At 46.4% G+C, this 27,585-nt stretch overlaps 1 protein-coding gene across 1 annotated transcript; it reads right to left on the bottom strand.

The window, feature by feature from the left end:
* Positions 1-510: 510 nt before the first annotated feature.
* On the bottom strand, positions 511-5,835 carry LOC143998082 (acyl-coenzyme A thioesterase THEM4-like). Its single transcript, XM_077493850.1, has 7 exons — positions 5,655-5,835; positions 4,848-4,954; positions 3,042-3,180; positions 2,799-2,952; positions 2,554-2,664; positions 2,220-2,344; positions 511-917 (listed from the first exon to the last, which is right to left on the bottom strand). Exons 1-7 carry the CDS (start codon positions 5,674-5,676, stop codon positions 871-873), a joined length of 705 nt encoding a protein of 234 aa, XP_077349976.1. The 5' UTR covers positions 5,677-5,835; the 3' UTR covers positions 511-870.
* Between the last annotated feature and the right edge of the window lie 21,750 nt (positions 5,836-27,585).

Raw genomic sequence — 27,585 nt, 5'->3', positions numbered from 1 at the left:
TGAGGAGAGAGGAGGAATTGTCTCCAGGATGAGGAGAGAGGAGGAATTGTCTCCAGGATGAGGAGAGAGGAGGAATTGTCTCCAGGATGAGGAGAGAGGAGGAATTGTCTCCAGGATGAGGAGAGAGGAGGAATTGTCTCCAGGATGAGGAGAGAGGAGGAATTGTCTCCAGGATGAGGAGAGATGAGGAATGGTGTCCAGGATGAGGAGAGATGAGGAATGGTGTCCAGGATGAGGAGTAGGAATGGTCTTCAGGGTGAGAAGAGGAGAGGAGGAATGGTCCCCAGCATGAGGAGTAGGAATGGTCCTCAGGGTGAGAAGAGAGGAGGAATGGTTCCCAGCATGAGGAGAGAGGATGAATGGTTCCCTCGAAGAGGCAAAAGGAGTTATGTTCCCCAGGATGAGGAGAGGAGGAACGGTCCCCAGGATGAAGCGAGAGGAGGAACGGTCCCGAGGATGAAGCGAGAGGAGGAACGGTCCCCAGGATGAAGAAGATACAATGAAGGTATTTGCAACACTTGAAATGCTGTGAAAATATTTTCTGTATTTATTCAGTTTAAATAAACGTCACATACAATAATTATGAACGATTATTAATTACATTTGGTTGGGAGGAGTCAAAGAACAGGGCTGTACAAAAACGGGTACATGGTGGGGGCGGGTTTGAGGTCATTGCACCTAGAAAAAAGGGACCGCTACAAAAGATCAATCCAAGAGAGCGGTGAGTACATTATAAAAAAGTTCTCCCAGGAGGGTTTCTATGGTACGGGATCTGCTGCCCTCTAGTGACAGACAGGATACATTACAGTACAAAGTGCAGCTGCCAACCAACAGAATCTGTAACATTTCCTGAGGTCTGAGATGTGCAAATTATAGTCGGGCTTCAGATTCTCCTGACTTCAACATAACGTACAAAGCTGGAGGAGAGAAAAAAAAAAGTGTAAATTGTCAGAACAACAACAAGAGCAACAGAAAAGGCAGAGGAGGGAGGAGGAGGAGGAATGAGAGAGGAGCAGCAACAGAAACAGCAGACAAGAAACCGGAATGGCAGAGAAGGAGGGAGAGAGGAGCAGCAACAGGATCAGCAGACAACAGGGATGGCAGAGGAGGGAGAGAGGAGCAGTGACAGGAACAGCAGACAAACAGGAGTGGCAGAGGAGCAACGCTAGGAATGGCAGAGAAGGAAAGAGGAGCAGCAACAGGAACGGCAGAGGAGCAGCGACAGGAACAGCAGACAAGAAACAAGAGGAATGGCAGAGGAGCAAAGCCAGGAACGGGAAAGAGGGAGAGAGGAGCAGCACCAGGAATGGCAGAGGAGGGAGAGAGAGGAGCAATGACAGAAACGGCAGAGAAGCAACGTCAGGAACAGCAGACAATGAAGAGGAACAGCAGAGGAGCAACGTCGGGAGCAATGACAGGAGAGACAGAGGTGGAGCAGCAACAGAGGAACGGCAGAGAAGAAGGAGAGGAGCAGCAACAAGGAGGGACAGAGGAGCAATGTCAGGAATGGCAGAGGAGCAGCAACAGGAACAGCAGAGGAGCAACAAAGGAGCAGTGTCAGGACCAGCAGACAAGAAACAAACAAAAAGGAATGGCAGAGGAGCAATGACAGGATTGGCAACGACCGGAACGGCAGACGAGCAGCGACAGGAACAACAGACAAGAAACAAGAGGAATGGCAGAGGAGCAATGCTAGGAACGGCAGAGAAGGAGGGAGAGAGGAGCAGCAACAGCAGGGACAGAGGAGCAACAACAGAGGAGCAACACCAGGAATGACAGAGGAAGAGAGGAGCAATAACAGAAACGGCAGAGAAGCAACGTCAGGAACAGCAGACAATGAAGAGGAACAGCAGAGGAGCAACGTCGGGAGCAATGACAGGAGAGACAGAGGAGGAGCAGCAACAGAGGAACGGCAGACAAGAAGGAGAGAGGAGCAGCAACAAGAAGGGACAGAGGAGCAATGTCAGGAATGGCAGAGGGGCAGCAACAGGAACAGCAGACAAGAAACAGGAATGGCAGCGGAGCAACGCCAGCACCGGCAGAGGAGCAACAAAGGAGCAGAGTCAGGAACAGCAGACAAGAAACAGGAATGGCAGAGGAGGAGGGACAGAAGAGCAATGACAGGAGCGACAGATCAGAAACCACAGATGAGTGACAGGAGAGACAAGAGAGGAAGGAATGGAGTTACAGAATGAAGATTTCCCAGCAGTAGTCCTCACCGGTGGCCTCGCTGTGAAGCACAGCGCTGTCATGACTGCGGACCTGGCATCTGGTGTAGACTTTCTGACCGTCGACCTTCTCCACTCGGCTGTCTATGAGGACTGTGGATCCCAGAGGAATCGGACTACAGACACAAAGAGAACCTCATTACACCTCTCTGCTATCACAGCTTCAGAACATCAACAACTCCTACCCCCCCCCCCCCCGCGAGAGTCTCCCCAATATTATTCTTCCCCTGTCACTACCACATCATCACCGCCGGCCATCGATTGTACAATCTCCTGACAACCATGTAGTGTCAGGTAGGTCCTCTTCTCCCCCCTGGGCGCTTACCTCCGATAGTCGAGGTTCAGGTTGGCGGTCATAGCCGGTCCGATGCCGTTTACAATTCCCGCCCCCACGGTGGAGTCTACGATGGTGGCGATGCAGCCCCCGTGTGTGTACCTAGAAGAAGGCAAGAGGGGACGCGAGAGGTGGAAGGAGAACAAGGAGAGCCCGAGGAACCAAAGGATTCTGGTTAGGGTAGGCTCTGCGAAGAAAAAAAAAAAGAAAAAAAAAAAAAAGAAAATAACGCTCACCCTGCGAGGCCCCCCAGATAGGGCCCGGGCTGGAATATGCAGACTGTCCTCTTCTCCGCCTCGTTATAGAACATACAATACTCGAAGCCGATTCCTTCCTGATCCAGGTTCCTGGTGAAGAAACGAGTTTCCCCGTCGGCCTCCAGGCTCATACCTGTACAGGAGGAGGTCAGAGGTCACCAGAGGAGCTTACACTCTAATGTCATCCCCCACCACAGCCAAACACTATTCTTATTCTTGTACTCGATCTGCTGCCAGCGAACTCCTCGTAGGAGGGAAGTCTCCTCCAGCTCGGGTCTCGGCTCAGCTCCTCGTACAGCCTCTTGGTTTCGGGGTTCCAGGTGGGGTTGGGCACGGCGTAGTCCCGCGGTTGGAGGGCGGCCTGCAGATTTAAAAATAAATAAATAAACAGATGTCAGACCTGTGCCCTTCGCTTTGGCTTTTCTATGATTGGGAGGGTTAAAAAGAAGACATTCTGGGTGGAGTCTTTGGTGGATATTCAGCCTATAGGAAGCAGATGTTTGGGATCACCTCCCACTGACAGCGATCACCGTCCCGCGGTCAGGGTGTGAGCGGCACTAGAGGTGTGTGCAGAACATTCAAATTTCTTACGTTACCAAATTTTGGTTTCAGAATTTTAGTTAAAAATTTTAATTTTGTTTATTCATTTTCTGACGGATTCCACAATTTTTTGAAAAACAATTTGAACTCGTAAAAAACAAAAAATAAAAAAAACAAAAAACAATACAAAACAAAACCCAAAACAAAACACAAACATCACACGATCAATGATTCAAATTCTGTGTGAAGAAATAGCTGGTTGCTAAGGATCGGGCTGGGGGCGCCGTCCGCCACGTCCTTAGCAACCGACGACTCGTTGGCTGTCAGCGGGATTCCCCACTGACAGCTGAAACGTAAAAACAAATGAGTGCTGGCAATAGAAAATCCTGGAAAAAAAAAACAAACCCCCCCCCCCAACAACCAACCCTGCATGGGCACCAGCCCCCCCCCCCCCCCCCGATGGGGAAGAGGAATAAAAAAAAAAAAAAAAAAAAAGCATAGGGGTCCGGACCTTTATCCAAGCATGCAACCCAGGAAAGGGGGGAAGGGGGGGTGTATGAGCAAGTGCCCCCCCACCCCAAACCATACCAGGTCACCATACCAGGGCCCTGCCCTAAGCACCATGCTGATGGGGACAAGGGCCTCTTTCCAACAACCCTGGCTGGTGGTTGTGGGGGGGGGACCCCAGATCCCGCCCTACCCACCTATGTGAATGAGTATGGTGTACATAGATCAAAAATAGTAAATAAAAAGTCCCCCCCAGGCCCTTATCCGATGCAGACCGGGGGGCAGGCAAGGAAAGGGGGGGGGGGGGGTATTGGCAAAAAAACAAAGGAGTCCCCCCCAGATCCCACACTACCTCCAACTATGTGAATGAGTATGAGGTACGTAGTACCCCTACCCTTTCCACCCCAAAAAATTTAAAAATAAATAAAAACCCCTTTCGAACGCTCCACGCTGTTGAATGTCCGACGGTTCTTACATGGCTAAGGGGTGGCCCCGCCCCTGTGACATCACCAACCAGGTAACGCTGGGCTGTTGATGTCACAAAGGGGGTGGGGTGTTTTACATTTCAGCCAGTAGGGAAGCCCGCTGACAGCTGATGACTCATTGGTTGTTAAGGAGGCGGCGGCGGCCACCCCCCCCCTTTAGCAACCAGCTATTTCTTGACACAGGATTCGAATCGGTTGACCTTTTTGTTTCTCCCCCTCCCCCCAAACGATCCGAATCCAAGTCGTACATAAATAATTTGGAATGGGTGAGAAAACGATGAACGTAAATTAAATTTCAACAAAAATGTGTTACCATTTCATCTCCGAGATTCAGATACATCCGAATGGCTACAAATGTATCCAAATTTATATCCAGAGAGGCATAGTGTCTATGGGGCTCCGTCCGGCAGCAGAGCGCGCACATTAGGTGGCATGCCCCTCCCCCACTGGGGACACTCCAGGCGGTTAACCCCTCCCCCAACCAATCAGTACTCACAGGGAATAGGTGTTCATGCTCTACCCTGGCGGCGGCGGCGGTGGAGGCGTGGCGGCAGACGGCAGCGCCGCCCTGGATGATCCTGGAGATTTCGTACAGCATGGTGCCTGAGAGAGGAGACAGGAAGGAGATGAGACGGGGACACCGACATCAATCTATACATTATCCCCCACACTGGAGGAGTACTACATATCCCAGCATGTCCCCCCCCCCCCACACACACACACACACACACACACACACACACACACACACCAGAGCACTACCTATCCCAGCATGTCCCCTCCCCCACACCAGAGCACTACATATCCCAGCATGTCCCCTCCCCCACACCAGAGCACTACATATCGCAGCATGTCCCGTCCCCCCACACCGGAGCACTACATATCCCAGCATGTCCCCTCCCCCACACCGGAGCACTACATATCCCAGCATGTCCCCTCCCCCACACCAGAGCACTACATATCCCAGCATGTCCCCCTCCCCCACACCAGAGCACTACATATCGCAGCATGTCCCGTCCCCCCACACCGGAGCACTACATATCCCAGCATGTCCCCTCCCCCACACCGGAGCACTACATATCCCAGCATGCTCTGTGTATCCTTCCTCCACCTAGAACTGAACTACAAAGTCCCAGCAAAGCCCACAAGCTCCAGAACTCAGCCCCCCCTCACCTGCTGGGAGTTGTGATTCTTTTGCTGCTTTAGACCAAAACAGCTCCTCTGCCCACCTCCTCTCCAAACCCCTTCCATTCCACCAATGTCCCTTTTATCAGCATCTTCCAGGACTCGTCTCTATTCACACCTGTCCCTGATTCCGGAGACATTTTCCTGAAGCCTCCGCCTGGAGAAAATCTCCGCCCACTTGAGTATGATTTTTCACCACCACTTAATATTCAGAGGCATGTTATTAGGGTGGGCGGGGCTGCTGCTGACGTCCTGAGCATCTGTTCAGCTCCGCCCGCCCACCCGCAAGTCTCCGCCCACTCGAGGCTATAATTTTTCTCCACCGTGAGAATAAATCTACAGCGCATGCGCTGTTAAGGGCAGGGGATTGACACATGCGCAGTAAAGGCCCGCCGTCAGCTGTGCGAATGACGTAGCCTCACCGGAAGTGACGGGGTGAGCGAAAATCACGGGTCGCATGAAATTTTACAACACCGGGAGGGGGAAGCTCAATGGTGCGGTGTTGGTTGGTTCTCTGGACCGGGAGAGATCACCAATGACAACATGTAATCTCAGTGTGCGAGACAGTGAAGCGCTGTGATTGGTTGCTGTGGGTGACTGCTGCAGCCCCATAGCGATGTGACACCCTGTGCAGGGAGAGGAATGGCCAATGTTATTGTAGTGGGACTGCTGAGCAGTGATTTCACTAGAATTCACACAACTTTCCCCCCAGACCCACCCTTCTCTATAAGATTAATTTAGTAAAATGATCACAGGGTGAAGACATTGAGAAGTGGCTGTAATATACACATGCTACAGACAATCATCAATGTGTGTCAACAGATATCTAAAACCAAAACTTTTTAATCTAGATATAGTAGAGAAGGTTAAATATTGTCTTTTTTTTCTATCTTTGTCTCATTAAGGAGATTTATCTGCATTTCCTGTCCTGTCCACTCAGCAGAAAGTGAGAAGACATCTTTCCCATGTGAAATCCCATATCAGACAGTTGTCACCAGAAACGTGTCTCCATTGCAAGATTTTCCCTTTCCTGTTCTGTTGGCAACTTGTAATTTTGGATTTATTTTTGCTGATCAGCACAATTAGGGCTCGTTGACACTTGCAGCAGGGGGTGTGTGGTAAAAAAAATAGGTGGTTGAGCCAAGGTTTTACCCCCCCCCCCCCCCAAATCCAATGCAGTAGTTGAAGAGGGGATTGAGCACAAGCAAAGCATCGTGACCCCTATAATAATGATACCCCTGTTGTGTATAGTGGGCAGTGTCTCTGCTAAACGTTAAAAAAATTCTAGTGAATGAGGCTGCGCTGCAACCGTGTGCAATGCACATAGGTATGGTTCTGGTTTTTAGTACCAGTTCACACCTGAATCGCACAAGAATGCAGGGCATGTTCCTGTGCGACTAAGTGCTATGCATTTTTCAGCCTATTCATTTGAATGGGCTGAAATTGCATGGGTTCATCCAGAAAAGAGTGTATATGCTACAGTTCAAAAACATACTGCACCAAATCGGATGGAACTGTGGTACCATGCGATTCGGTGCAGACAAATGCACTTTGCAATCTGTGTTTGGAACATGGTGTGAGCTCCAGTTCACACAGGAACCTTCAATAATGAATCTTCTAACATAATGCAATAATGACTAGTAAGTGAAGTAATAAAGTGCAGTGATCCTCTGTTAAATAAAGCGTCTCAGTGCAAACAAATGTCAATCAAAATTGACCAAATGTGCAAGAAAAAAATAAATGATGAATAAATGGATGAACTAGGTTGGGTGGACAGTATAAAAATATAAAGTGTCCTATAGTGGAAAATAAAAAATTGTGTAAAACGCAACCAGTGAACGAAAATATGGGAAATATTTATATTTCCCATATTTCGTTCACTGGTTGCGTTTTACACATTTTTTTTATCTTCCATAGTATAGTGTGATTCCACTGTGCAGCATTGTGACTGCTGAGCGGTTCTGCAGCGATACTACAAAGAGTTACAAACGCAATCCAAAAAAAAAGTATTGTAACTGGTGTGATAGACCAGTGGCCCCCAAAAACAACAGATTGAAGCGGGGTGTTATATACCTTCTTCTACATATATACTGCACTTCTCTAGAGACTTTTGTCACAGGGTCATTTAAAAAATGACAGGCAGAGGAAGAGGCAGGCCCTTCTGCAGGGGTGGTAGGGGTAGGGCAGGAGCAACAGGCTTGAGCCAAAGTGGGAAATTGCAGAAGGTGCGTGCGATTACGTTAAAGGAAGCACCAGACTTGGTTGAGTGGCTCACTCAGCCTTACACTTACTCTTCTGCACCCTCCTCATCCTCTCGATCTGCACCCTCTTCTTCACTCTCTGCTATGTGCACCCCCAAAGATACTACCACCAACACCACCACATACCTTCCGCTTGAGTCACAGGAATTATTTTCCGATCCATATCAAGACATTTCTGATGCGCAGCCACTCTTGGCATTAGATCAGGAAGAGGAGGTAGCAACAACCGCCACTCAGCAGTCTGACGACAGTACCCAGATCAGCCCGAGGAGGTTGGTCCCCGGTGTTGCTGCCTACTCTGAGATCTCTAATTATAGCAGTGGGGAAGGTGACATCGATGATGACGTGTCTAGGGATGTCATGTGGGTGCCCACAAGAGAGCAAGAGGAGGGGAGTTCAGAGGGAGATATGGACCAGCAGATAGGGAGGAGAAGTAGGAAGAACTTACAGTGCACAGGAGGGACAAAGCAGACTGCTAATGTATCAGGAGCGAGGCATCGACCATGTACGGTCACATCTGGCGCTCCCAGGACGCCGGCACATGGCTCCGCAGTGTGGGCTTTTTTTAATGTGTCCGCTGCTGACTATAGTGTTGCCATCTGCAATCTTTGCAGTCAACGCATAAGTCGCGGTAAGCCCAACACTCACCTAGTGACGACCGCCTTAAGAAGGCACATGAGCTGCCATCACCGAGCCCAGTGGGAGCAACGGAACACACAAAGCCACACTCCAGGCTCTCACCGTCCAGCCTCGTCTTCTACTTCTTCTCCTCTCTCCTCACAATTGTCCTCCACTCCACCTTCCATCACGCCAAGCTCACGTTTTTCTGCAAAAAGGCAGGCTTCCGTGGGCCCAATGTTCGAGCGTAAAAAAAATGATGACGCCGGATAACCCTCTTGCCCAACGGTTGACGGCTGGCTTGTCAGAACTGATAGCCCGCCAACTACTGCCATATAAACTGGTGGACTCGGAGGCCTTTTGAAAATTTGTGGCCATTGTAACACCACAATGGAAGGTCCCAGGAAGGGAGTATTTCTCACAGAAGGGCACCCCAGAGCTATATGGCCATGTTCAGTGGCAAGTGAATGTATCTCTGGCACACAGTGTTGGTGCCAAGATACATCTGACCATCTCAGTATATCACTTTTACTGCCCACTGGGTGAACCTTCTGACGACCGTCAAGCATGTAACCCGTGGCACCCGTGTAGATTTGGTTTTACCGCCACGGATTGCATGCAGGCCTGGCTTTTCTTCTCATCCTCCTCCCTCTCCTCCTCGGCTGACTCCTCCTTTTCCGCTGCTAGTGTCTCTTCCGCCACCCAAGCTCCCCAGAACCTATTCGACATGCCCCCCACACTGGCCCGGCACTCCTTTCAGCTTTGCGTTCACAGGCAGATCAGTGGCTAACACCGCTCAATTTGACAGTTGGTAAAGTGGTGTGTGACAACGGTGCCAATCTGCTTAGCGCATTGAAACAGGGCAAAATTACGCTCGTGCCATGCATGGCACACGTCTTAAACTTGGTCATGCAGCGATTCGTTGTCAAATACCCTGGGGTCCAGGACATCTTGCGATAGGCAAGGAAAATCTCGGCCCATTTCAGAAGATCTTACATGGCCATGGCTCGCCTTGCTGACATTTGGCGGCAACACAATCTGCCGGTCAGACGTTTTATTTGCGATTTCCCGACGCGATGGAACTCAACCTTCTATATGCTTGATAGGCTGCTCCAGCAGAAACGTGCAGTTAATGTCTACCTGTATGAACTCTGCGGCAGAACAGGTTCTGGAGAGCTGGGTTTTTTTTCACCGTGCCAGTGGCTGCTAATGCGCGACGCATGCAGACTTCTGCGGCCATTTGAGGAGATCACCAAACTGGTCAGTCGCAGCCATGGCGCCATCAGTGACATGGTACCTTATGCCTTCTTTATGGAGCGTGCATTGCGTCGTGTCATTGATCAAGCTGTGGAGGAGCGGGAAGATGAGGAAGTTGCAATGCTGGATGAATTCCCGGGGGGGGGCTACTCTGAGACAAGTGAACAACAGGAGTCTGAAGAGGAGTCAGAGGAGGATGGTGCCGGGGCAGATGAGGAGGAGCAAGAAGAGCATGCTTTAAACCTTTCTGGGATCCCTGTTGTGCATGGATGGGAAGAGGACGACATTATCCTGGATGATGAGCAGGAGCCAGGCGACCACACCACTTGCAGTTTAGTGCAAATGGGGGCCTTCATGCTCCAGTGTTTTAACAGGGACCCCGTATAAAAAGCATAAGGGTCAAGGACCAGTTCTGGGTGGCAACGCACTTAGACCCCCGGTACAAACACAAAATGTTACCGCCGTCACAGAGGGCTGTCAGAATGGAGCACTTCCAGGCCTTGCTTCGAGAAATGCTGCATTCTGCTTTTGCGTGCGCTGGTAGAGGAGCAATTCCCACTCCCAGAGAAGGAGTTGCGGGTACCAATCCAACAGCGCCTGCAAGAAGAGGCCGGTTTGAAGATGTGTTGGTGACTTCTGATATGAGGTCATTCTTTCAGCCGACCCATCGACAGGTGTCATCCAGATCCAGCATCAGGGAACGCCTAGACCGACAGGTGTCCGACTACATCGGGTTAATGGCCGATGTGGACGCTCTGAGGAGTGATGAACCCCTGGACTACTGGGTGGGCAGGCTTGACCTCTGGCCAGAGCTTGCCCAATTTGCAATCGAACTGTTGGCTTGCCCCTCGTCCAGTGTCCTGTCCGAAAGGACGTTCAGCGCAGCAGGTGCGGGGATCGTGACCGATAAGCGTACTCACCTAGCTCACGACAGTGTTAACTACCTCACATTTCTAAAAATGAATGAGGCATGGATCTCGGAGGAATTCAACACATGTGACCAGTAGACCATGTAAATCTCTATAAACGATTTTTTTAATCGAGCACACAGACCTTCTTTCTACATTTGGCTCACTTCCTTGTACAAAAAAAGCACACCGTACTATATGCCCGTACCCTCCTGTTTGAAGAGGTTGAGCGGTGTCATATTTTTGGGGCCCAGCAGCAAGTTTCTGGTATCAGTGCTCTCTATCCCTGTGCTGGTGTCAGTGCACTCTATCACTGTGCTGGTGTCAGTGCACTCTGTCACTGTGCTGGTGTCAGTGCACTCTGTCACTGTGCTGGTGTCAGTGCACTCTGTCACTGTGCTGGTGTCAGTGCACTCTGTCACTGTGCTGGTGTCAGTGCACTCTGTCACTGTGCTGGTGTCAGTGCACTCTGTCACTGTGCTGGTGTCAGTGCACTCTATCATGGTGCTGGTGTCAGTGCTTTATGTCACTGTGCTGGTGTCAGTGCACTCTGTCACGGTGCTGGTGTCAGTGCACTCTGTCACGGTGCTGGTGATCATCTCCTGCACCCTCTTCTTAGCCTACCCTGACCGTCCCTCTCCTCCATGGCCTTCATGCGCTCCCGAGTCCTGAATTGTCAGAATATCCCATATAAAAAAAGAATGCTTGTAGTTGTCGATCCCAGATTCACTTCATACATGTGTTATGTCAGTGGCCATGTGGTGGGACTATGTGTGCACAGCTAGTAATTATTTTGTGGCTGGAAATATGACCTGTAGGTTTGTAATTTCGCCTGCCATTGAAGTCAATGGGGCCCGCCGCAAACTTTGCGGTTCGCGAACTTTCGGCCGTGTTTGCGAAAAGTCCCGTCTAAAGGTCGTCCATCACTAGTCATTGTAGCTTTTTATCTCACATGATACAAATCAATAAAGTTAGCCAACTTTCTTTGCATAATATGAAAGATGATGTTATGCTCAGTAAATAGATACCCAACATGTCACACTTCAAAATTGTGCAATCTCATGGAATGGCGCCAAACTTCGGTACTCATGTGTGGTTTGAATGCAGTTTACAGTGCCTTGCAAAAGTATTCACCCCCTTGGCATTTTTCGTGTTTTGTTGCCTCACAACTTGGAATTAACATGGATTGTTTGAGGATTTGCATCATTTAATTTACAGAACATGCCCACAACTTTGAAGATTTTTTTTTTTATTGTGAAGCAAACAACAAATAGGACAACATAACAGAAGAAGTCAATGTGCATATTCACCTGCCCTAAAGTCAATACTTTGTGGAGCCAGCTTTTGCCGCTATCACAGCTCCAAGTCACTTTGGATAAGTCTATGAGATTGCCACATTTTACCACTGGGATTTTTGCCCATACCTCCTTGCAAAACTGCTTCAGCTCCTTCAAGTTGGATGGTTTACACTTGTGAAGAGCAATCTTTAAATCTGACCACAGATTGAGGTCTGGGCTTTGACTAGGCCATTCCAACACATGTTTCCCCTTAAACCACTCAAGTGTTGCTTTAGCAGTGTGTTTGGGGTCATTGTCCTACTGGAAGGTGAACCTCCATCCTAGCCTCAAATCACACACAGAGTGGTAGAGGTTTTGCTCAATAATATCCTTGTATTTAGCACCATCCATCTTTCCCTCAACTCTGACTAGTGCAAAGTGGGAAAAAAAAAAAAAGGAAGAAGAAAAACTCCCCCAGATGTTTTTATTTTTGGCAGCAAACGCAAAGAAATAAGGTGAATGACCTCTAGATATAATAATTTATTAAGATGAAAAAAAACTTCATAGCATAGTAGTTAAAACATAAGCTCCATTGGGAATTACGAAATAAAGAAAAACAGATACGCGGATACAATGTAACAGTCAATCATGTCCTATCAACACTGTAAAAATACATATCAAAGATGCACAGTGCTGGGAATACTGACGCGTTTCAACCCTCACTGGGGTCTTCTTCAGAGAAAAAGGTCTGTGGGGGGAATATATAACAATTATTTCTCATGCACACTGTAAGTATGTTAAATAACATAGGGTACATATAATTAGTATAGTTACCCCGTCCACTGTATCCACAAAGATAGCCAATTTAAGTATTATTCCCGCATGGAAAAAAAATTATATTTGAAAGAAAATGCCCCTTGGTTGCAGATTCGGGGTCTCGAGGCATGCCACAGGTATCACAAACCGGGAACAGGATGGCGCCCACCAACACAGCTTACAAGAGGCCACGCGTTGTGTAGCCCCAACCCCTTCCCGAGCCGGAGAGAGGGGGGACACCCACCTGAACTGCAGGTGAAGGTGTATAGTACCTACGGCAGGAATTCAGAAATTTCTAGACAATTATGTACATTTTCTTTAAATATATACATGTGTATCCATAAGTATGAGTGACCTACCATGTGGGTCATCACATTATATGATCCCACAGGGTTAACCACCACAGGGGATATAACCCAATGTGTGAGTCACACCACTTGTGCCTAATTAATCTATCCGCACCAATTGTATGTATATCAGCGCAGAAGGTCCCATATAGCGAGGAGATTCCACCAATAGTGGTCAAGCTGCCCAAAAACCATAATAAACAATTGTGAAATAAAAAACGTGACTGTGTAAAAACAAATAAAAAAAAAAAACATACCACACCATGCAAAACGGTGAATATCGTTAAAAGTGGTGAAGGGGGAAACTGTTCAGTAATAGCCCCCCAATAATTATGTGCACGTGGTATGTATGGTGACAATAGTGCAATAAGTAGTGAAGATTAGACATGTGCATTCGTTTTCGTCCGAATGCATTTTCGTCCGAATTTCAGCTATTTTCGTTTTGATAAACGATAACGAAAGCACAAAATCCGAAAAACGAAAAATCCGACATAAATAAATGCTTTATTTTCGTTTTCATTGTTACAACAGTTCGATATAGAATAGGAGATTCGACATGACTCTGACAATAACAATCTGTCTATAGAACCTGTGGTCGAATGTGCCTAACCTTACCTTTATTAGTCCAAGATTATATAGAGAAAATATTCGACAGAGAAAAAAGATTTGACAGAGAGAAAAGATTCTGCAAGTTACTGTCCTAAAAAGTGTTTGGGGACCCGGGTCCTGCCCCAGGGGACATGGATCAATGTAAAAAAAAGTTTTAAAAATATCAGTTTTTTCGGGAGCAGTGATTTTAATAATGATTAAAGTGAAACAATAAAAGTGTAATATTCCTTTAAATTTCGTGGGGGGGGGGGGGGTGTCTATAGTATGCCTGTGAAGGGGCTCATGTTTCTGGTGCTTAGAACTGTCCCTGCACAAAGTGTCATTTATGCAGGAAAAAAAGTCCTTTAAAATCACTCGCAGCTATTATGAATTGTCGGCTCCCGTAATACAGAGAACACTCATTGAAAGTCATTGATAAAAAAATAAATTAATTATTTAAAAAAAAAAGCGTGGGGGTCCCCCAAATTCAATTACCAGGCCCTTCAGGTCTGGTATGGATATTAAGGGGAACCCTGCCTCAAATTTAAGAAAAAAATTGACGTGGGGTTCCCCTAAATATCCATAACCAGACCCTTCAGGTCTGGTATGGATATTAAGGGGAACCCCGCATCAAATTTAAAAAAAAATTGACGTGGGGGTCCCCCTAAAAATCCATACCAGACCCTTTATGCGAGCACCCAACCTGGCAGGCCGCAGGAAAAGAGGGGGGGACGAGAGAGCGGCCCCCCTCCCTCCTGAACCGTACCAGGCCACATGCCCTCAACATTGGGAGGATGCTTTGGGGGTCTGTGACCCCTCAAAGCACCTTGTCCCCATGTAGATGAGGACAAGGGCCTCATCCCCACAACCGTGGCCGGTGGTTGTGGAGGTCTGCGGGCGGGGGGCTTATCAGAATCTGGAAGCCCCCTTTAACAAGGGGACCCCCAGATCCCGGCCCCCCCCCGTTTGAAATGGTAAGGGGGTACAAAAGTACCCCTACCATTTCACAAAGAAAGTGTAAAAAATAGTTAAATAAGACAAACACACTTTTGAAAAATTCCTTTATTAAAAATAAAAAAAAGATTCCAGCGGTGGTAATCCATTCTTGCTATCCAGCGACGGACAGTCAGCTCTCCAGCGATGGCTCATCTTATCCAGCGCAGCGAATCCATCCTTCTTCTGTCTCCGCGGAGGAGACACTGCAAGGATTCCGGCGGCCTGACATTTCTTATATATGGAGGGCGGGGCCACCCGTCACCTGACCCCGCCCCCCTCTGACACAAGGGGAAACCCGGGGTTCCCTGTGACGTATGGGTGACCCCGCACCCCTCTGATGTAACACAGGCAGGTTTCCGTTACATCAGAGGGTTGCGGGGTCACCCATACGTCACAGGGAACCCCGGGTTTCCCCTTGCGTCAGAGGGGGGCGGGGTCAGGTGACGGGTGGCCCCGCCCTCCGTATATAAGAAACGTCAGGCCGCCGGAATCCTTGCAGTGTCTCCTCCGCGGAGACAGAAGAAGGATGGATTCGCTGCGCTGGATGAGATGAGCCATCGCTGGAGAGATGATCGTCCGTCGCTGGATAGCAAGAATGGATTACCACCGCTGGAATCTTTTGTTTATTTTTTTTATTTTTAATAAAGGAATTTTTCAAAAGTGTGTTTGTCTTATTTAACTATTTTTTACACTTTCTTTGTGAAATGGTAGGGGTACTTTTGTACCCCCTTACCATTTCAAACGGGGGGGGGGCCGGGATCTGGGGGTCCCCTTGTTAAAGGGGGCTTCCAGATTCTGATAAGCCCCCCCGCCCGCAGACCTCCACAACCACCGGCCACGGTTGTGGGGATGAGGCCCTTGTCCTCATCAACATGGGGACAAGGTGCTTTGAGGTGTCACAGACCCCCAAAGCATCCTCCCAATGTTGAGGGCATGTGGCCTGGTACGGTTCAGGAGGGAGGGGGGGCGCTCTCTCGTCCCCCCCCTCTTTTCCTGCGGCCTGCCTGGTTGCGTGCTCGGATAAAGGGTCTGGTATGGATTTTTAGGGGGACCCCCACGTCAATTTTTTTTAAATTTGACGCGGGGTTCCCCTTAATATCCATACCAGACCTGAAGGGTCTGGTTATGGATATTTAGGGGGAACCCCACGTCAAATTTTTTCTTAAATTTGAGGCAGGGTTCCCCTTAATATCCATACCAGACCTGAAGGGCCTGGTAATTGAATTTGGGGGACCCCCATGATTTTTTTTATTTTTTTTTATCAATGACTTTCAATGAGTGTTCTCTGTATTACGGAGCCGACAATTCATAATAGCTGCGACTGATTTTAAAGGACTTTTTTTCCTGCATAAATGACACTTTGTGCAGGGACAGTTCTAAGCACTAGAAACATGAACCCCTTCACAGGCATACTATAGACACACCCCCCCCCCCCCTACGAAATTTAAAGGAATATTACACTTTTATTGTTTCACTTTAATCATTATGAAAATCACTGCTCCCGAAAAAACGTCCGTTTTTAAAACTTTTTTTTACATTGATACATGTCCCCTGGGGCAGGACCCGGGTCCCCAAACACTTTTTAGGACAGTAACTTGCAAATTAGTCTTTAAAATTAGCACTTTAGATTTTGAATGTTGGAGTCCCATAGACTTTAATAGGGTTCTAAAGTATGCTATATACTAGCTCCATCGAATCTTCTTTATACATTCGACAGACACCATAAGCCTTCAAAGACAGATTCGACCGTAATTCATGTGGATTTTCGGACGAATGCAATTTTTGAACGAAAAACAAAATAAATAAAAATGAATTTCGGGAGTAACTAAATAAATTAAGTTTTCGGACGAAAACGAAATTCCGAAACGAAATATTTTACTCTGCACATGTCTAGTGAAGATCACAAAAGCTTACACTGCTCAGAAGATAAAGATATATATTGTGACTGATCCGTAAGGCAGTTACACCATAGGACTATTCTAAGGATGGAAGAATTTTTTCCACCCAGCCTGAGGAAATTATAAAGTAAAGATAAGAAAATTACCAATCCGAGTTTATTAGTGAGGTGCTATAAGTAGAATAACTAAAAAAGCAAGAAAAAAGCAGTATTGTGTCAAAGTCCCACCACAAACACCTACCGTGCAATAACCAAACGTGTGTGTGCTGCTCCTGCTGGGTATCTGGGAATGAGAAGGCACTATCTAACACTAGGCTGATATATAGGGGGGTTAATTGATCAACAAATTATGGACAGCTGTCTGCCACTAGCACAACTCCACCCATAGGGGCGGGATGTGGTCGCCACAATAGGACGGCCTAACGTGACATCCTCGGCATTCTGGAGAGACGCATAGCGGCCCCGGAATCCCGTCATTTGCGTCGTAAATACGTGACGTTCCTCTGTCATGCGCACACACAGGGCCCCACGCATGCGCAATGGCGGAAGACGTCCGCAAATGTTCCAAGAATGCCGCTGGCAGGGGGGATAAATCCCAGGCCTAGGCGGCGGGACCAGCCTGCACGCCCACAGCTAGGGACTCACACATTGGGTAATATCCCCTGTGGTGGTTAACCCTGTGGGATCATATAATGTGATGACCCACATGGTAGGTCACTCACACTTATGGATGCACATGTATATATTTAAAGAAAATGTACATAATTGTCTATTAATTTCTGAATTCCTGCCGTAGGTACTATACACCTTCACCTGCAGTTCAGGTGGGTGTCCCTCCTCTCTCCGGCTCGGGAAGGGGTTGGGGCTACACAACACGTGACCTCTTGTAAGCCGCGTTGGTGGGCGCCATCCTGTCCCCGGTTTGTGATACCTGTGGAGTGCCTCGAGACCCCGAATCTGCAACCAAGGGGCTTTTTCTTTTAAATATGAAAATTTTTTCCATGCCAGAATAATACTTAACCAGTTCCCGACCGGCGCACGCCGATGTACGTTGGCAGAATGGCAGGGGCAGGCATATTGGCGTACAGGTACGTCCAATCTTCAATGCCGCCCTGCCATCGCAAGCGCGCCGCCGGCTGTGCACTCGCGTGCTGGTCGGGACCCCCGTGAGTCTGGTCGCGGGTCCCGCAGACTCCATCGCCGCGGGCATACCCCCGATCGTCTCACAGGGCTGCTGAATGGAGGAAATGCCATGTAAACAGCATTTCCCCATTCTGCCTAGCAACTAGTGACGCTGATCTCTGCTCCATGTGATTGGAGCAGAGATCAGTGTTCACTAAATGAAAGCCCAGCCCCCACACAGTTAGTAACACACCCCTAGGAACACTTAACCCCTACACTGCCACCCACTGGTTAACCCCTTCACTGCCAGTGTCATTTACACAGGAATCACTGCAGTTATATAGCAGTGATTACTATATAAATGACAATGGTCCCAAAAATGTGTCAAAAATGTCCGATGTGTCCACTGCAATGTTGCAGTTACAATAACAATCGCTGATCGTCGCCATTACTAGTAAAAAAATAAAAATAAAAAATTATTAATAAAAATGCCATAAAACTATCCCTATTTTGGAAACGCTATAACTTTTGCGCAAACCAATCAATAATCGCTTATTGCAATTCTTTTTACCCAAAAATATGTAGAAGAATATGTATCGGCCTAAACTGGGGGAAAAAAATTCTATTTTTGTTTATAGCGCAAAAAATAAAAACCACAGGGGTGATCAAATACCACCAAAAGAAAGCTCTATTTGTGGGAAAAAAAAGGACGTCAAATTTGTTTGGGAGCCCCATCACACGACCACGCAATTGTCAGTTAAAGCGACGCAGTGCCAAATCGCAAAAAGTGGTCTGGTCTTTGACCAGCAAAATGGTCCGGTCTGTAAGTGGTTAAATTGGCTATCTTTGTGGATACAGTGGACGGGGTAACTATTCCAATTATATGTACCCTATGTTATTTAACATACTTACAGTGTGCATGAGAAATAATTGTTATATATTCCCCACACAGACATTTTTCTCTGAAAAAGACCCCAGTGAGGGTTGAAACGCGTCAATGTTCCCAGCACTGTGCATCTTTGATATGTATTTGTACAGTGTTGATAGGACATAATTGACTGTTACATTGTATCTGCGTATCTGTTTTTCTTTATTTCGTAATTCCCAATGGAGCTTATGTTTTAACTACTATGCTATGAAGTTTTTTTCAACTTAATAAATTATTATATCTAAAGAGGTCATTCACCTTATTTCTTTGTGTTTGCTGCCAAAAAACCCCATCTGGGAGAGTTTTTCTTCTTTTTTTTTCAACTCTGACTAGTTTCCCAGTTCTGACTGCTGACAAACTTCCCCAAAGCATGATGCTGCCACCACCATGTTTTACTGTGGGGATGGTGTTCTTTGGGTGATGTATTGGGTTTGCGCCAGACATAGCATTTTCTTTGATGGCCAAAAAGTTATATTTTAGTCTCATCAAACCAGAGCACCTTCCTCCATACATTTTGGGAGTTTCCCACATGCCTTTTCACAAACTCAAAGCGTGCCATTTTGTTTTTTGCTGAAAGTAATGGCTTTCTTCTGGCCACTCTGCCATAAAGCCCAACTCTATAGAGCACATTGTCGTCCTATGTACAGATACTCCAGTCTCTGCTGTGGAACTCTGCAGCTCCTCCAGAGTTATCTTAGGTCTTTGTGCTGCCTCTCTGATTAACCACTTGCCGACGGCCGCACGACGATATACGTCGACAGAATGGCACAGGCAGGCATATGGGCGTATATATACGTCCCTGCCTTCCCGCGGGTGGGGGGCCCGATCGGGCCCCCCCCCCGGTGCCTGCGGCGGTCGGTATTCGTTCGGGAGCGATCCGGGATGAGGGGGCGGCCATTCATTCATGCCCACCCCCTCGCGATCGCTCCCGACGAATAGAAATGCTCCGTGACATCACTTCCTCTCCTGTAATGTAAACACAGGAGAGGAAGCGATGTAATCTCTCCTCCGTGTCGGTAGTTTTCGTTCCGGCACCGAGGAGAGAGGATCGGTGAGTTGCACCAACACGACACTACACAGTAGAACATGCCAGGCACACTCACACCCCCCCTTCACCCCCCGATCACCCCCCCAATTACCCCTGCCCCCCCAGTCACACAGTTGTGACTGTAATAACTGTTAGGGCAGTTAGGGTTAGCCCCCTTTAGTTCTAATGTACCCCCCTAACCCCCCCAATAAAGGTTTAACCCCGTGATCACCCCCCGTCGCCAGTGTCACTAAGGCTGGGTTCACATTGCAGCGGTTTATGAGAACGAATGTGATTCGCACCGCACTGCAGTGCAAATCACATCCGATCTCTGTGCGATTCGAGTTCAGCCATACAGATAGTATGGCTCAATTCGCGCCGCACCCGCCGCAAATTCGCACGGGACCCTTTTTTTGGTCCGCAGCAGAATCGGATCGCATGGGTGTTCACACCATGCGATCCGAGTTTGCAGATCGCACTGCGATATGCGAACTGATCTGGGGGTGTCATTAACATTTCACTGACACTCCCAGCAGTTCGCATAGGGCAGTGTGAACTGCCGCCGGGAGGCATGCGATGCGGAAACCCGCCGCGGATTCGTGGCATTCCCGCATCGCTCCAGTGTGAACCCAGCCTAATAAGCGATCGTTTTTCTGATCGCTGTATTAGTGTCACAGGTGACGCTAGTTAGGCAGGTAGGTATTTAGGTTCGCCGCAGCTTTTTATAGCGCCAGGGACCCCCATATACTACCGCATAAAGCCCCCTGATTGCCCCCTAGTTAACCCTTTCACCAGTGATCACCATATAACTGTTACAGGTGACGCTGGTTGGTTAGTTATTTTTTTATAGTTTCAGGGCACCCGCCATTTATTACCTAGTCTCACTAGTGTACCCCTAAATTTAGGGGTGTCTACTTTCCAAAATGGGGTCATTTGGGGGGGTTTGTGCCATCTTGGCATTTTATGGCCTTCAAAACTGTAACGGCCTTAGAAAGCCTGAAGGCGGTGCTTGGTTTTCGTGGCCCCGTACGCGGCTAGGCTCCCAAAAAGTCCCACATATGTGGTATCCCCGTACTCAGGAGAAGCAGCAGAATTTAATTTGGGGTGTCATTTCACATATGCCCATGGCATGCGTGAGCAATATATCATTTAGTGACAACTTTGTGAAAAAAATAAATAAAATAAAAAAGTTTGTAATTTTCCCGCAACTTGTGGCAAAATATAAAATATTCCATGGACTCAGCATGCCTCTCAGCAAATAGCTTGGGGTGTCTACTTTCTAAAATGGGGTCATTTGTGGGGGTTTTGTGCCATCTTGGCATTTTATGGCCTTCAAAACTGTAATAGGTAGTGAGGAGTGAAGTCAAATATTTACGCCCTTAGAAAACCTGAAGGCGGTTCTTGGCTTTCGGGGCCCCGTACGCGGCTAGGCTCCCAAAAAATCCCACACATGTGGTATCCCCGTACTCAGGAGAAGCAGCAGAATTTATTTTGGGGTGTCATTTCACATATGCCCATGGCATGTGTGAGCAATATATCATTTAGTGACAACTTTGTGAAAAAAAAATAAAAAAAAATTAAAGTTTGTAATTTTCCCGCAACTTGTGGCAAAATATAAAATATTCCATGGACTCAACATGCCTCTCAGCAAATAGCTTGGGGTGTCTACTTTCTAAAATGGGGTCATTTGTGGGGGTTTTGTGCCATCTTGGCATTTTATGGCCTTCAAAACTGTAATAGGTAGTGAGAAGTGAAATCAAAAATTTACGCCCTTAGAAAGCCTGAAGGCGGTGCTTGGTTTTCGGGGCCCCGTACGCGGCTAGGCTCCCAAAAAGTCCCACATATGTGGTATCCCCGTACTCAGGAGAAGCAGCAGAATTTATTTTGGGGTGTCATTTCACATATGCCCATAGCATGTGTGAGCAATATATCATTTAGTGACAACTTTGTGTAAAAAAAAAAAAAATTTTTTTTTTGTCATTATTCAATCGCTTGAGGCAAAAAAAAAAAAATATTCAATGGGCTCAACATGCCACTTATCAATTTCCTTAGGGGGTCTACTTTCCAAAATGGGGTCATTTGGGGGGGTTTTGTACTGCCCTGCCATTTTAGCACCTCAAGAAATGAGATAGGCAGTCGTAAACTAAAAGCTGCGTAAATTCCAGAAAACGTACCTTAGTTTGTAGATGTGACAACTTTTGCGCAAACCAATAAATATACAGTTATTGACTTTTTTTTTTACCAAAGACATGTGGCTGAATACATTTTGGCCTAAATGTATGACTAAAATTGAGTTTATTGGATTTTTCTAATAACAAAAAGTAGAAAATATCATTTTTTTTCAAAATTTGCGGTCTTTTTACGTTTATATCGCAAAAAATAAAAATCGCAGAGGCAATCAAATACCATCAAAAGAAAGCTCTATTTGTGGGAAGAAAAGGACGCAAATTTTGTTTGGGTACAACATTGCATGACCGCGCAATTACCAGTTAAAGCAGCGCAGTGCCAAATTGTAAAAAGACCTCTGGTCATTGACCAGCAAAATGGTCCGGTATGAAAGTGGTTAATGCCCTTCTTGCCCAGTCCGTGAGTTTTGATGTGTGGCCGTCTCTTGGCAGATTTGCTGTTGTGTCATGTTCTTTCCATTTGGTTATGATAGATTTGATGGTGCTCCTAGGGATCATCAAATATTTGGATATTTTTTTATAACCTAACCCTGATTTGTACTTCTCAACAACATTTTCCCTTACTAGTTTGGAGAGTTCTGTGGTCTTCATGGCAGTGTTTGGTTAGTGGTGCCTCTCTTAGGTGTTGCAGCCTCTGGGGTCTTTAAAAAAGGTGTGTATATGTAATGACAGATCAAGTGTGACACTCAGATTGCACATCTGGGTGGACATCATTTCACTAATGATGTGACTTTAAAGGCTGTAATGTAACAAAATAGGTAAAAAGCCAAAGGGGGGTGAATACTTTTTCAAGGCACTTTACATATGTGGGCGCAACCTACATATGCGTTTGCTTCTGTTAGCGGGGATGGGGGCACGTTAAAGTTTGGCTTTTTTTTATTGTTTATTTTACTTTTATTTTTTTAAACTTTATTTTTACATTTTTGTTTTTTGATCACTTTTATTCCTATTACAAGGAATGTAAGAAGAGAGGCATTCTTGTAAATGCCATCTTACATCAGGTAGGAGAGAGTACAAATGTGAGGTTTGTTTTGAGGGTTTTGGAGAAAAATGTGTGCAGAGGTGGGGGGATAGGGGCAGAGTAGTGAATGCAGGGGTCAGAACTCAGGAGGAGAGGTTGATATTAGATGCTGCACATAGCATACCCATGAACCCTGCATTCTGTACGCAGTGCACCCCTGAACTCTGTACGTAGTGCACCCCTGAACTCTGTACGCAGTTCACCCCTGAACTCTGTACGCAGTGCACCCCTGAACTCTGTACGCAGTCCGTATGTAGCGCACCCTTGAACAGTGCACTCTGTACAAAACGCACCCCTAAATCCTGCACTCTGTATATAGCACATGAAGTGTAAATTAAGCTTTGGCGCTAAAACCTTTTTTTAACGTGCACTGTGGGTGCCAAAATTATGTATATGTGTGTGGTGATCTATTATCTCTGCTGATGATCTAAATAATTGATGTGAACTAATGTGGAAATCTCCTAAAATCCACTATATATGTGATATCTACCAAAATACGTGTTGGTATATCTAAGTAGATATTAAAATAAAATTGAGAAAGGAAAAAAAGGAAAAATGAAGAAAAAATGTGTGTCTGTTGACTTGCAACTCAGAAATGCACATGTGTTGCAAGAAAATAGTGAATAAATCGCATGAAAATAAACAATTAAAAATAATACATATGTGCTTAGTAAAGAAATCATATGCAAACCATAAACCAATATCTATAAATTATGCTCTATGTTCAGAATCCTCAAAAGTGACAGTCCAAAGCGTTTGTAAAAGTACCAAGAAAAAATAACAAAAAAATCTTTCAATGTCCAACGGAAATTTTTTCAAAGTCGCATCATTCTGTTGCTGAAAAACGCATGGAATTTTTGTCAAGTGAGGGGGGTAGAGCAAGGTGACTAGTGCAGAAGGGTTAAAGGCATTCCTCTCCGGTGCGCCACTCTGTGTTAGGAAAAAGATATATATATGCGCTCACCAGACCAAAAACCCTCAATGGGTTAACCGAGCAGTCACAGTATGAGCCACTGTGCAGCTTTCCTTGGGCTCTGCTTCTGCTATGCTGGGGGAATGCTTTGCACTTTTCCTTCCACAAATAGTCCGTTTAGCAAATACACATAGGAGGAAACAGAAGTACAACCATAGTGCAATACTGTTTTTGAACGATTTATTTGTTTAAAAGTCAGGTTACTCACAATATCCAGTAAAAACAGATCGCCTTAATAGTAACTGCGCCAGCGTTGCTGCTTGTATACCAATATGAGGTGCACGTCCTAGGCCACGCCCTACGCGTTTCGTCAGAGCGACGTCATCTGGAGTGGCCATGTTGGTGCACCCTCACGTTTATGTAGGGTGCAGTGCTCTTCTGCGCTTGCGCGATGTATTAGCGCCATTTTAACTGTGGGAATGCCCTACCAGAGCCGCTGTATGTCTATTACGTACTGTATGCTCCCTTATAACAGCACAAACATAGAAAAAAAACTTTTTAGTTATTGCGGACACGGGATATAATGTATTGTTAAACTATGGAGCATGCTGTATATTCCCTTATGCCCGCACAAATGTAAAAAACATTTTTAACTATTGCGGACTCAGGGCATGGTGAATTGTTAAGCTATAGAGCGCTGCAATCCACATGTTAAATTCCGGTATACAATGGGAAAATTGACAACAACTATGCACAGATATAATTAATAAAATGTATATAGAAAATATATACCGTATATACTCGAGTATAAGCCGAGATTTTCAGCCTCTTTTTTGAGGCTGAAAGTGCCCCCCTCGGCTTATACTCGAGTCATCGCTGTCTGCCCGCTCGATCAGCGTGTCGAGCAGACAGACAGCGGCCATTCTATAATTCAAAAGCCGCGCCTCCGGCTCCGCCTTCGCCTGTGATAGGCGGAACACTGAATTTCCCAGCAGCCTGTGTTCCGCCTATCACGGACATCGTATCATCCTCGTACTACGGACGAGGATGATACGATGTCCGTGATAGGCGGAACACAGGCTGCTGGGAAATTCAGTGTTCCGCCTATCACAGGCGAAGGCGGCGGCGCAGCTTTTGAATTTTACAATGGCCGCCGAGGCGCCGACGAAGAGGGCACGGGACGGAGGCAAGGCAAGGCACGGCACGGGACGGGACGGGACGGGACGGAGGCAAGGCACGGCGGCAAGGCACGGCACGGGACGGAGGCAAGGAGGCAAGGCACGGGACGGAGGCTCGGGACAAAGGCTCGGGACACAGGTAGGCTGGACACACACACACACACACACACACACACACACACACACACACACACACACACGGATGGATACACACACACACAGGGATGGATGGATGGAGACACACACACACACAGGGATGGATGGATGGATGGATGGAGACACACACACACAGGGATGGATGGATGGATGGACACACACACACACAGGGATGGATGGACGGACACACAGGGATGGACGGACACACAGGGATGGACGGACACACAGGGATGGACGGACACACACACAGGGATGGACAGGCATGTCTCACCCTCGGCTTATACACGAGTCAATAAGTTTGCCAGTTTTTTTGGGGGTAAATTGGGGGCCTCGGCTTATATTCGGGTCGGCCTATACTCGAGTATATACGGTATAAAAAATATAAGGAATGTACATAAAAAGCTATATAAACAATACGTTAATAAAAATAGAAGATCTGCAGGGGTCATATGCATAAGGTAGTCGGTTAAGGAATTACCATTTTTATTAACGTATTGTTTATATAGCTTTTTATGTACATTCCTTATATTTTTTATATATATTTTCTATATACATTTTATTAATTATATCTGTGCATAGTTGTTGTCAATTTTCCCATTGTATACCGGAATTTAACATGTGGATTACAGCGCTCTATAGCTTAACAATTCACCATGCCCTGAGTCCGCAATAGTTAAAAATGTTTTTTACATTTGTGCTGGCATAAGGGAATATACAGCATGCTCCATAGTTTAACAATACATTATATCCCGTGTCCGCAATAACTAAAAAGTTTTTTTTCTATGTTTGTGCTGTTATAAGGGAGCATACAGTACGTAATAGACATACAGCGGCTCTGGTAGGGCATTCCCACAGTTAAAATGGCGCTAATACATCGCGCAAGCGCAGAAGAGCACTGCACCCTACATAAACGTGAGGGTGCACCAACATGGCCGCTCCAGATGACGTCGCTCTGACGAAACGCGTAGGGCGTGGCCTAGGACGTGCACCTCATATTGGTATACAAGCAGCAACGCTGGCGCAGTTACTATTAAGGCGATCTGTTTTTACTGGATATTGTGAGTAACCTGACTTTTAAACAAATAAATCGTTCAAAAACAGTATTGCACTATGGTTGTACTTCTGTTTCCTCCTATGTGTATTTGCTAAACGGACTATTTGTGGAAGGAAAAGTGCAAAGCATTCCCCCAGCATAGCAGAAGCAGAGCCCAAGGAAAGCTGCACAGTGGCTCATACTGTGACTGCTCGGTTAACCCATTGAGGGTTTTTGGTCTGGTGAGCGCATATATATATCTTTTTCCTAACACAGAGTGGCGCACCGGAGAGGAATGCCTTTAACCCTTCTGCACTAGTCACCTTGCTCTACCCCCCTCACTTGACAAAAATTCCATGCGTTTTTCAGCAACTGAATGATGCGACTTTGAAAAAATTTCCGTTGGACATTGAAAGATTTTTTTGTTATTTTTTCTTGGTACTTTTACAAACGCTTTGGACTGTCACTTTTGAGGATTCTGAACATAGAGCATAATTTATAGATATTGGTTTATGGTTTGCATATGATTTCTTTACTAAGCACATATGTATTATTTTTAATTGTTTATTTTCATGCGATTTATTCACTATTTTCTTGCAACACATGTGCATTTCTGAGTTGCAAGTCAACAGACACACATTTTTTCTTCATTTTTCCTTTTTTTCCTTTCTCAATTTTATTTTAATATCTACTTAGATATACCAACACGTATTTTGGTAGATATCACATATATAGTGGATTTTAGGAGATTTCCACATTAGTTCACATCAATTATTTAGATCATCAGCAGAGATAATAGATCACCACACACATATACATAATTTTGGCACCCACAGTGCACGTTAAAAAAGGTTTTAGCGCCAAAGCTTAATTTACACTTCAGATTTCTGGCCTACTCCTATATTTAGGGGCAGGTTTCAAGCACAGGCAGCTTCAACCTCTGGAGTTCATCTCACCATTATTAGTGTCATTCACTTTATATAATTGAATTGTACTTGATTTCACTTGATTTTATAGTTTTTTTCTTGACCCGTGTAGTGAATAGGTAGAATTTGTCCATAGCGCAATCTTATTTATTTTATTGCTGTATATAGCACATGCCTAAACTGCACGTAGCGCACCCCTAAACTCTGCACTCTGTACATAGCACACTCCTGAACCCTGCACTCCATATATAGCGCACTCCTAAACCCTGCACTTTGTATGTAGCACACCCTTGAACCCTACACTGTACTTCGTGCAACCCTGAACTCTGCACTCTGTATGTAGCTAACTCCTGAACCCTGCACTCTGTATGTAGCGCACTTCTAAATTCACTCTGTATGTAGTGTACCCTTGAGCCCTGCACTCCATATGCAACACACTTTTTAACCCAACACTAACAAATGTTGATGGTACACAGGGGGCACTATGACAGATGTTGGTGCACTGGGGACACTCACAGATGTTGATGCTGCATAATGCCCGTACACACGATCAGATTATCCAGCAGACTTGGTACAGCGGACCAGAGTCCGCCG

Source organism: Lithobates pipiens, unplaced genomic scaffold, assembly GCF_037356315.1.
Source record: "Lithobates pipiens isolate NorthernLeopardFrog02 unplaced genomic scaffold, aLitPip1_a1.2 Scaffold_1, whole genome shotgun sequence".
Lineage (NCBI taxonomy): Eukaryota > Metazoa > Chordata > Amphibia > Anura > Ranidae > Lithobates > Lithobates pipiens.
Note: the sequence above shows the minus strand (reverse complement) of the source record. Positions and strands in the feature narration are given on the sequence as shown.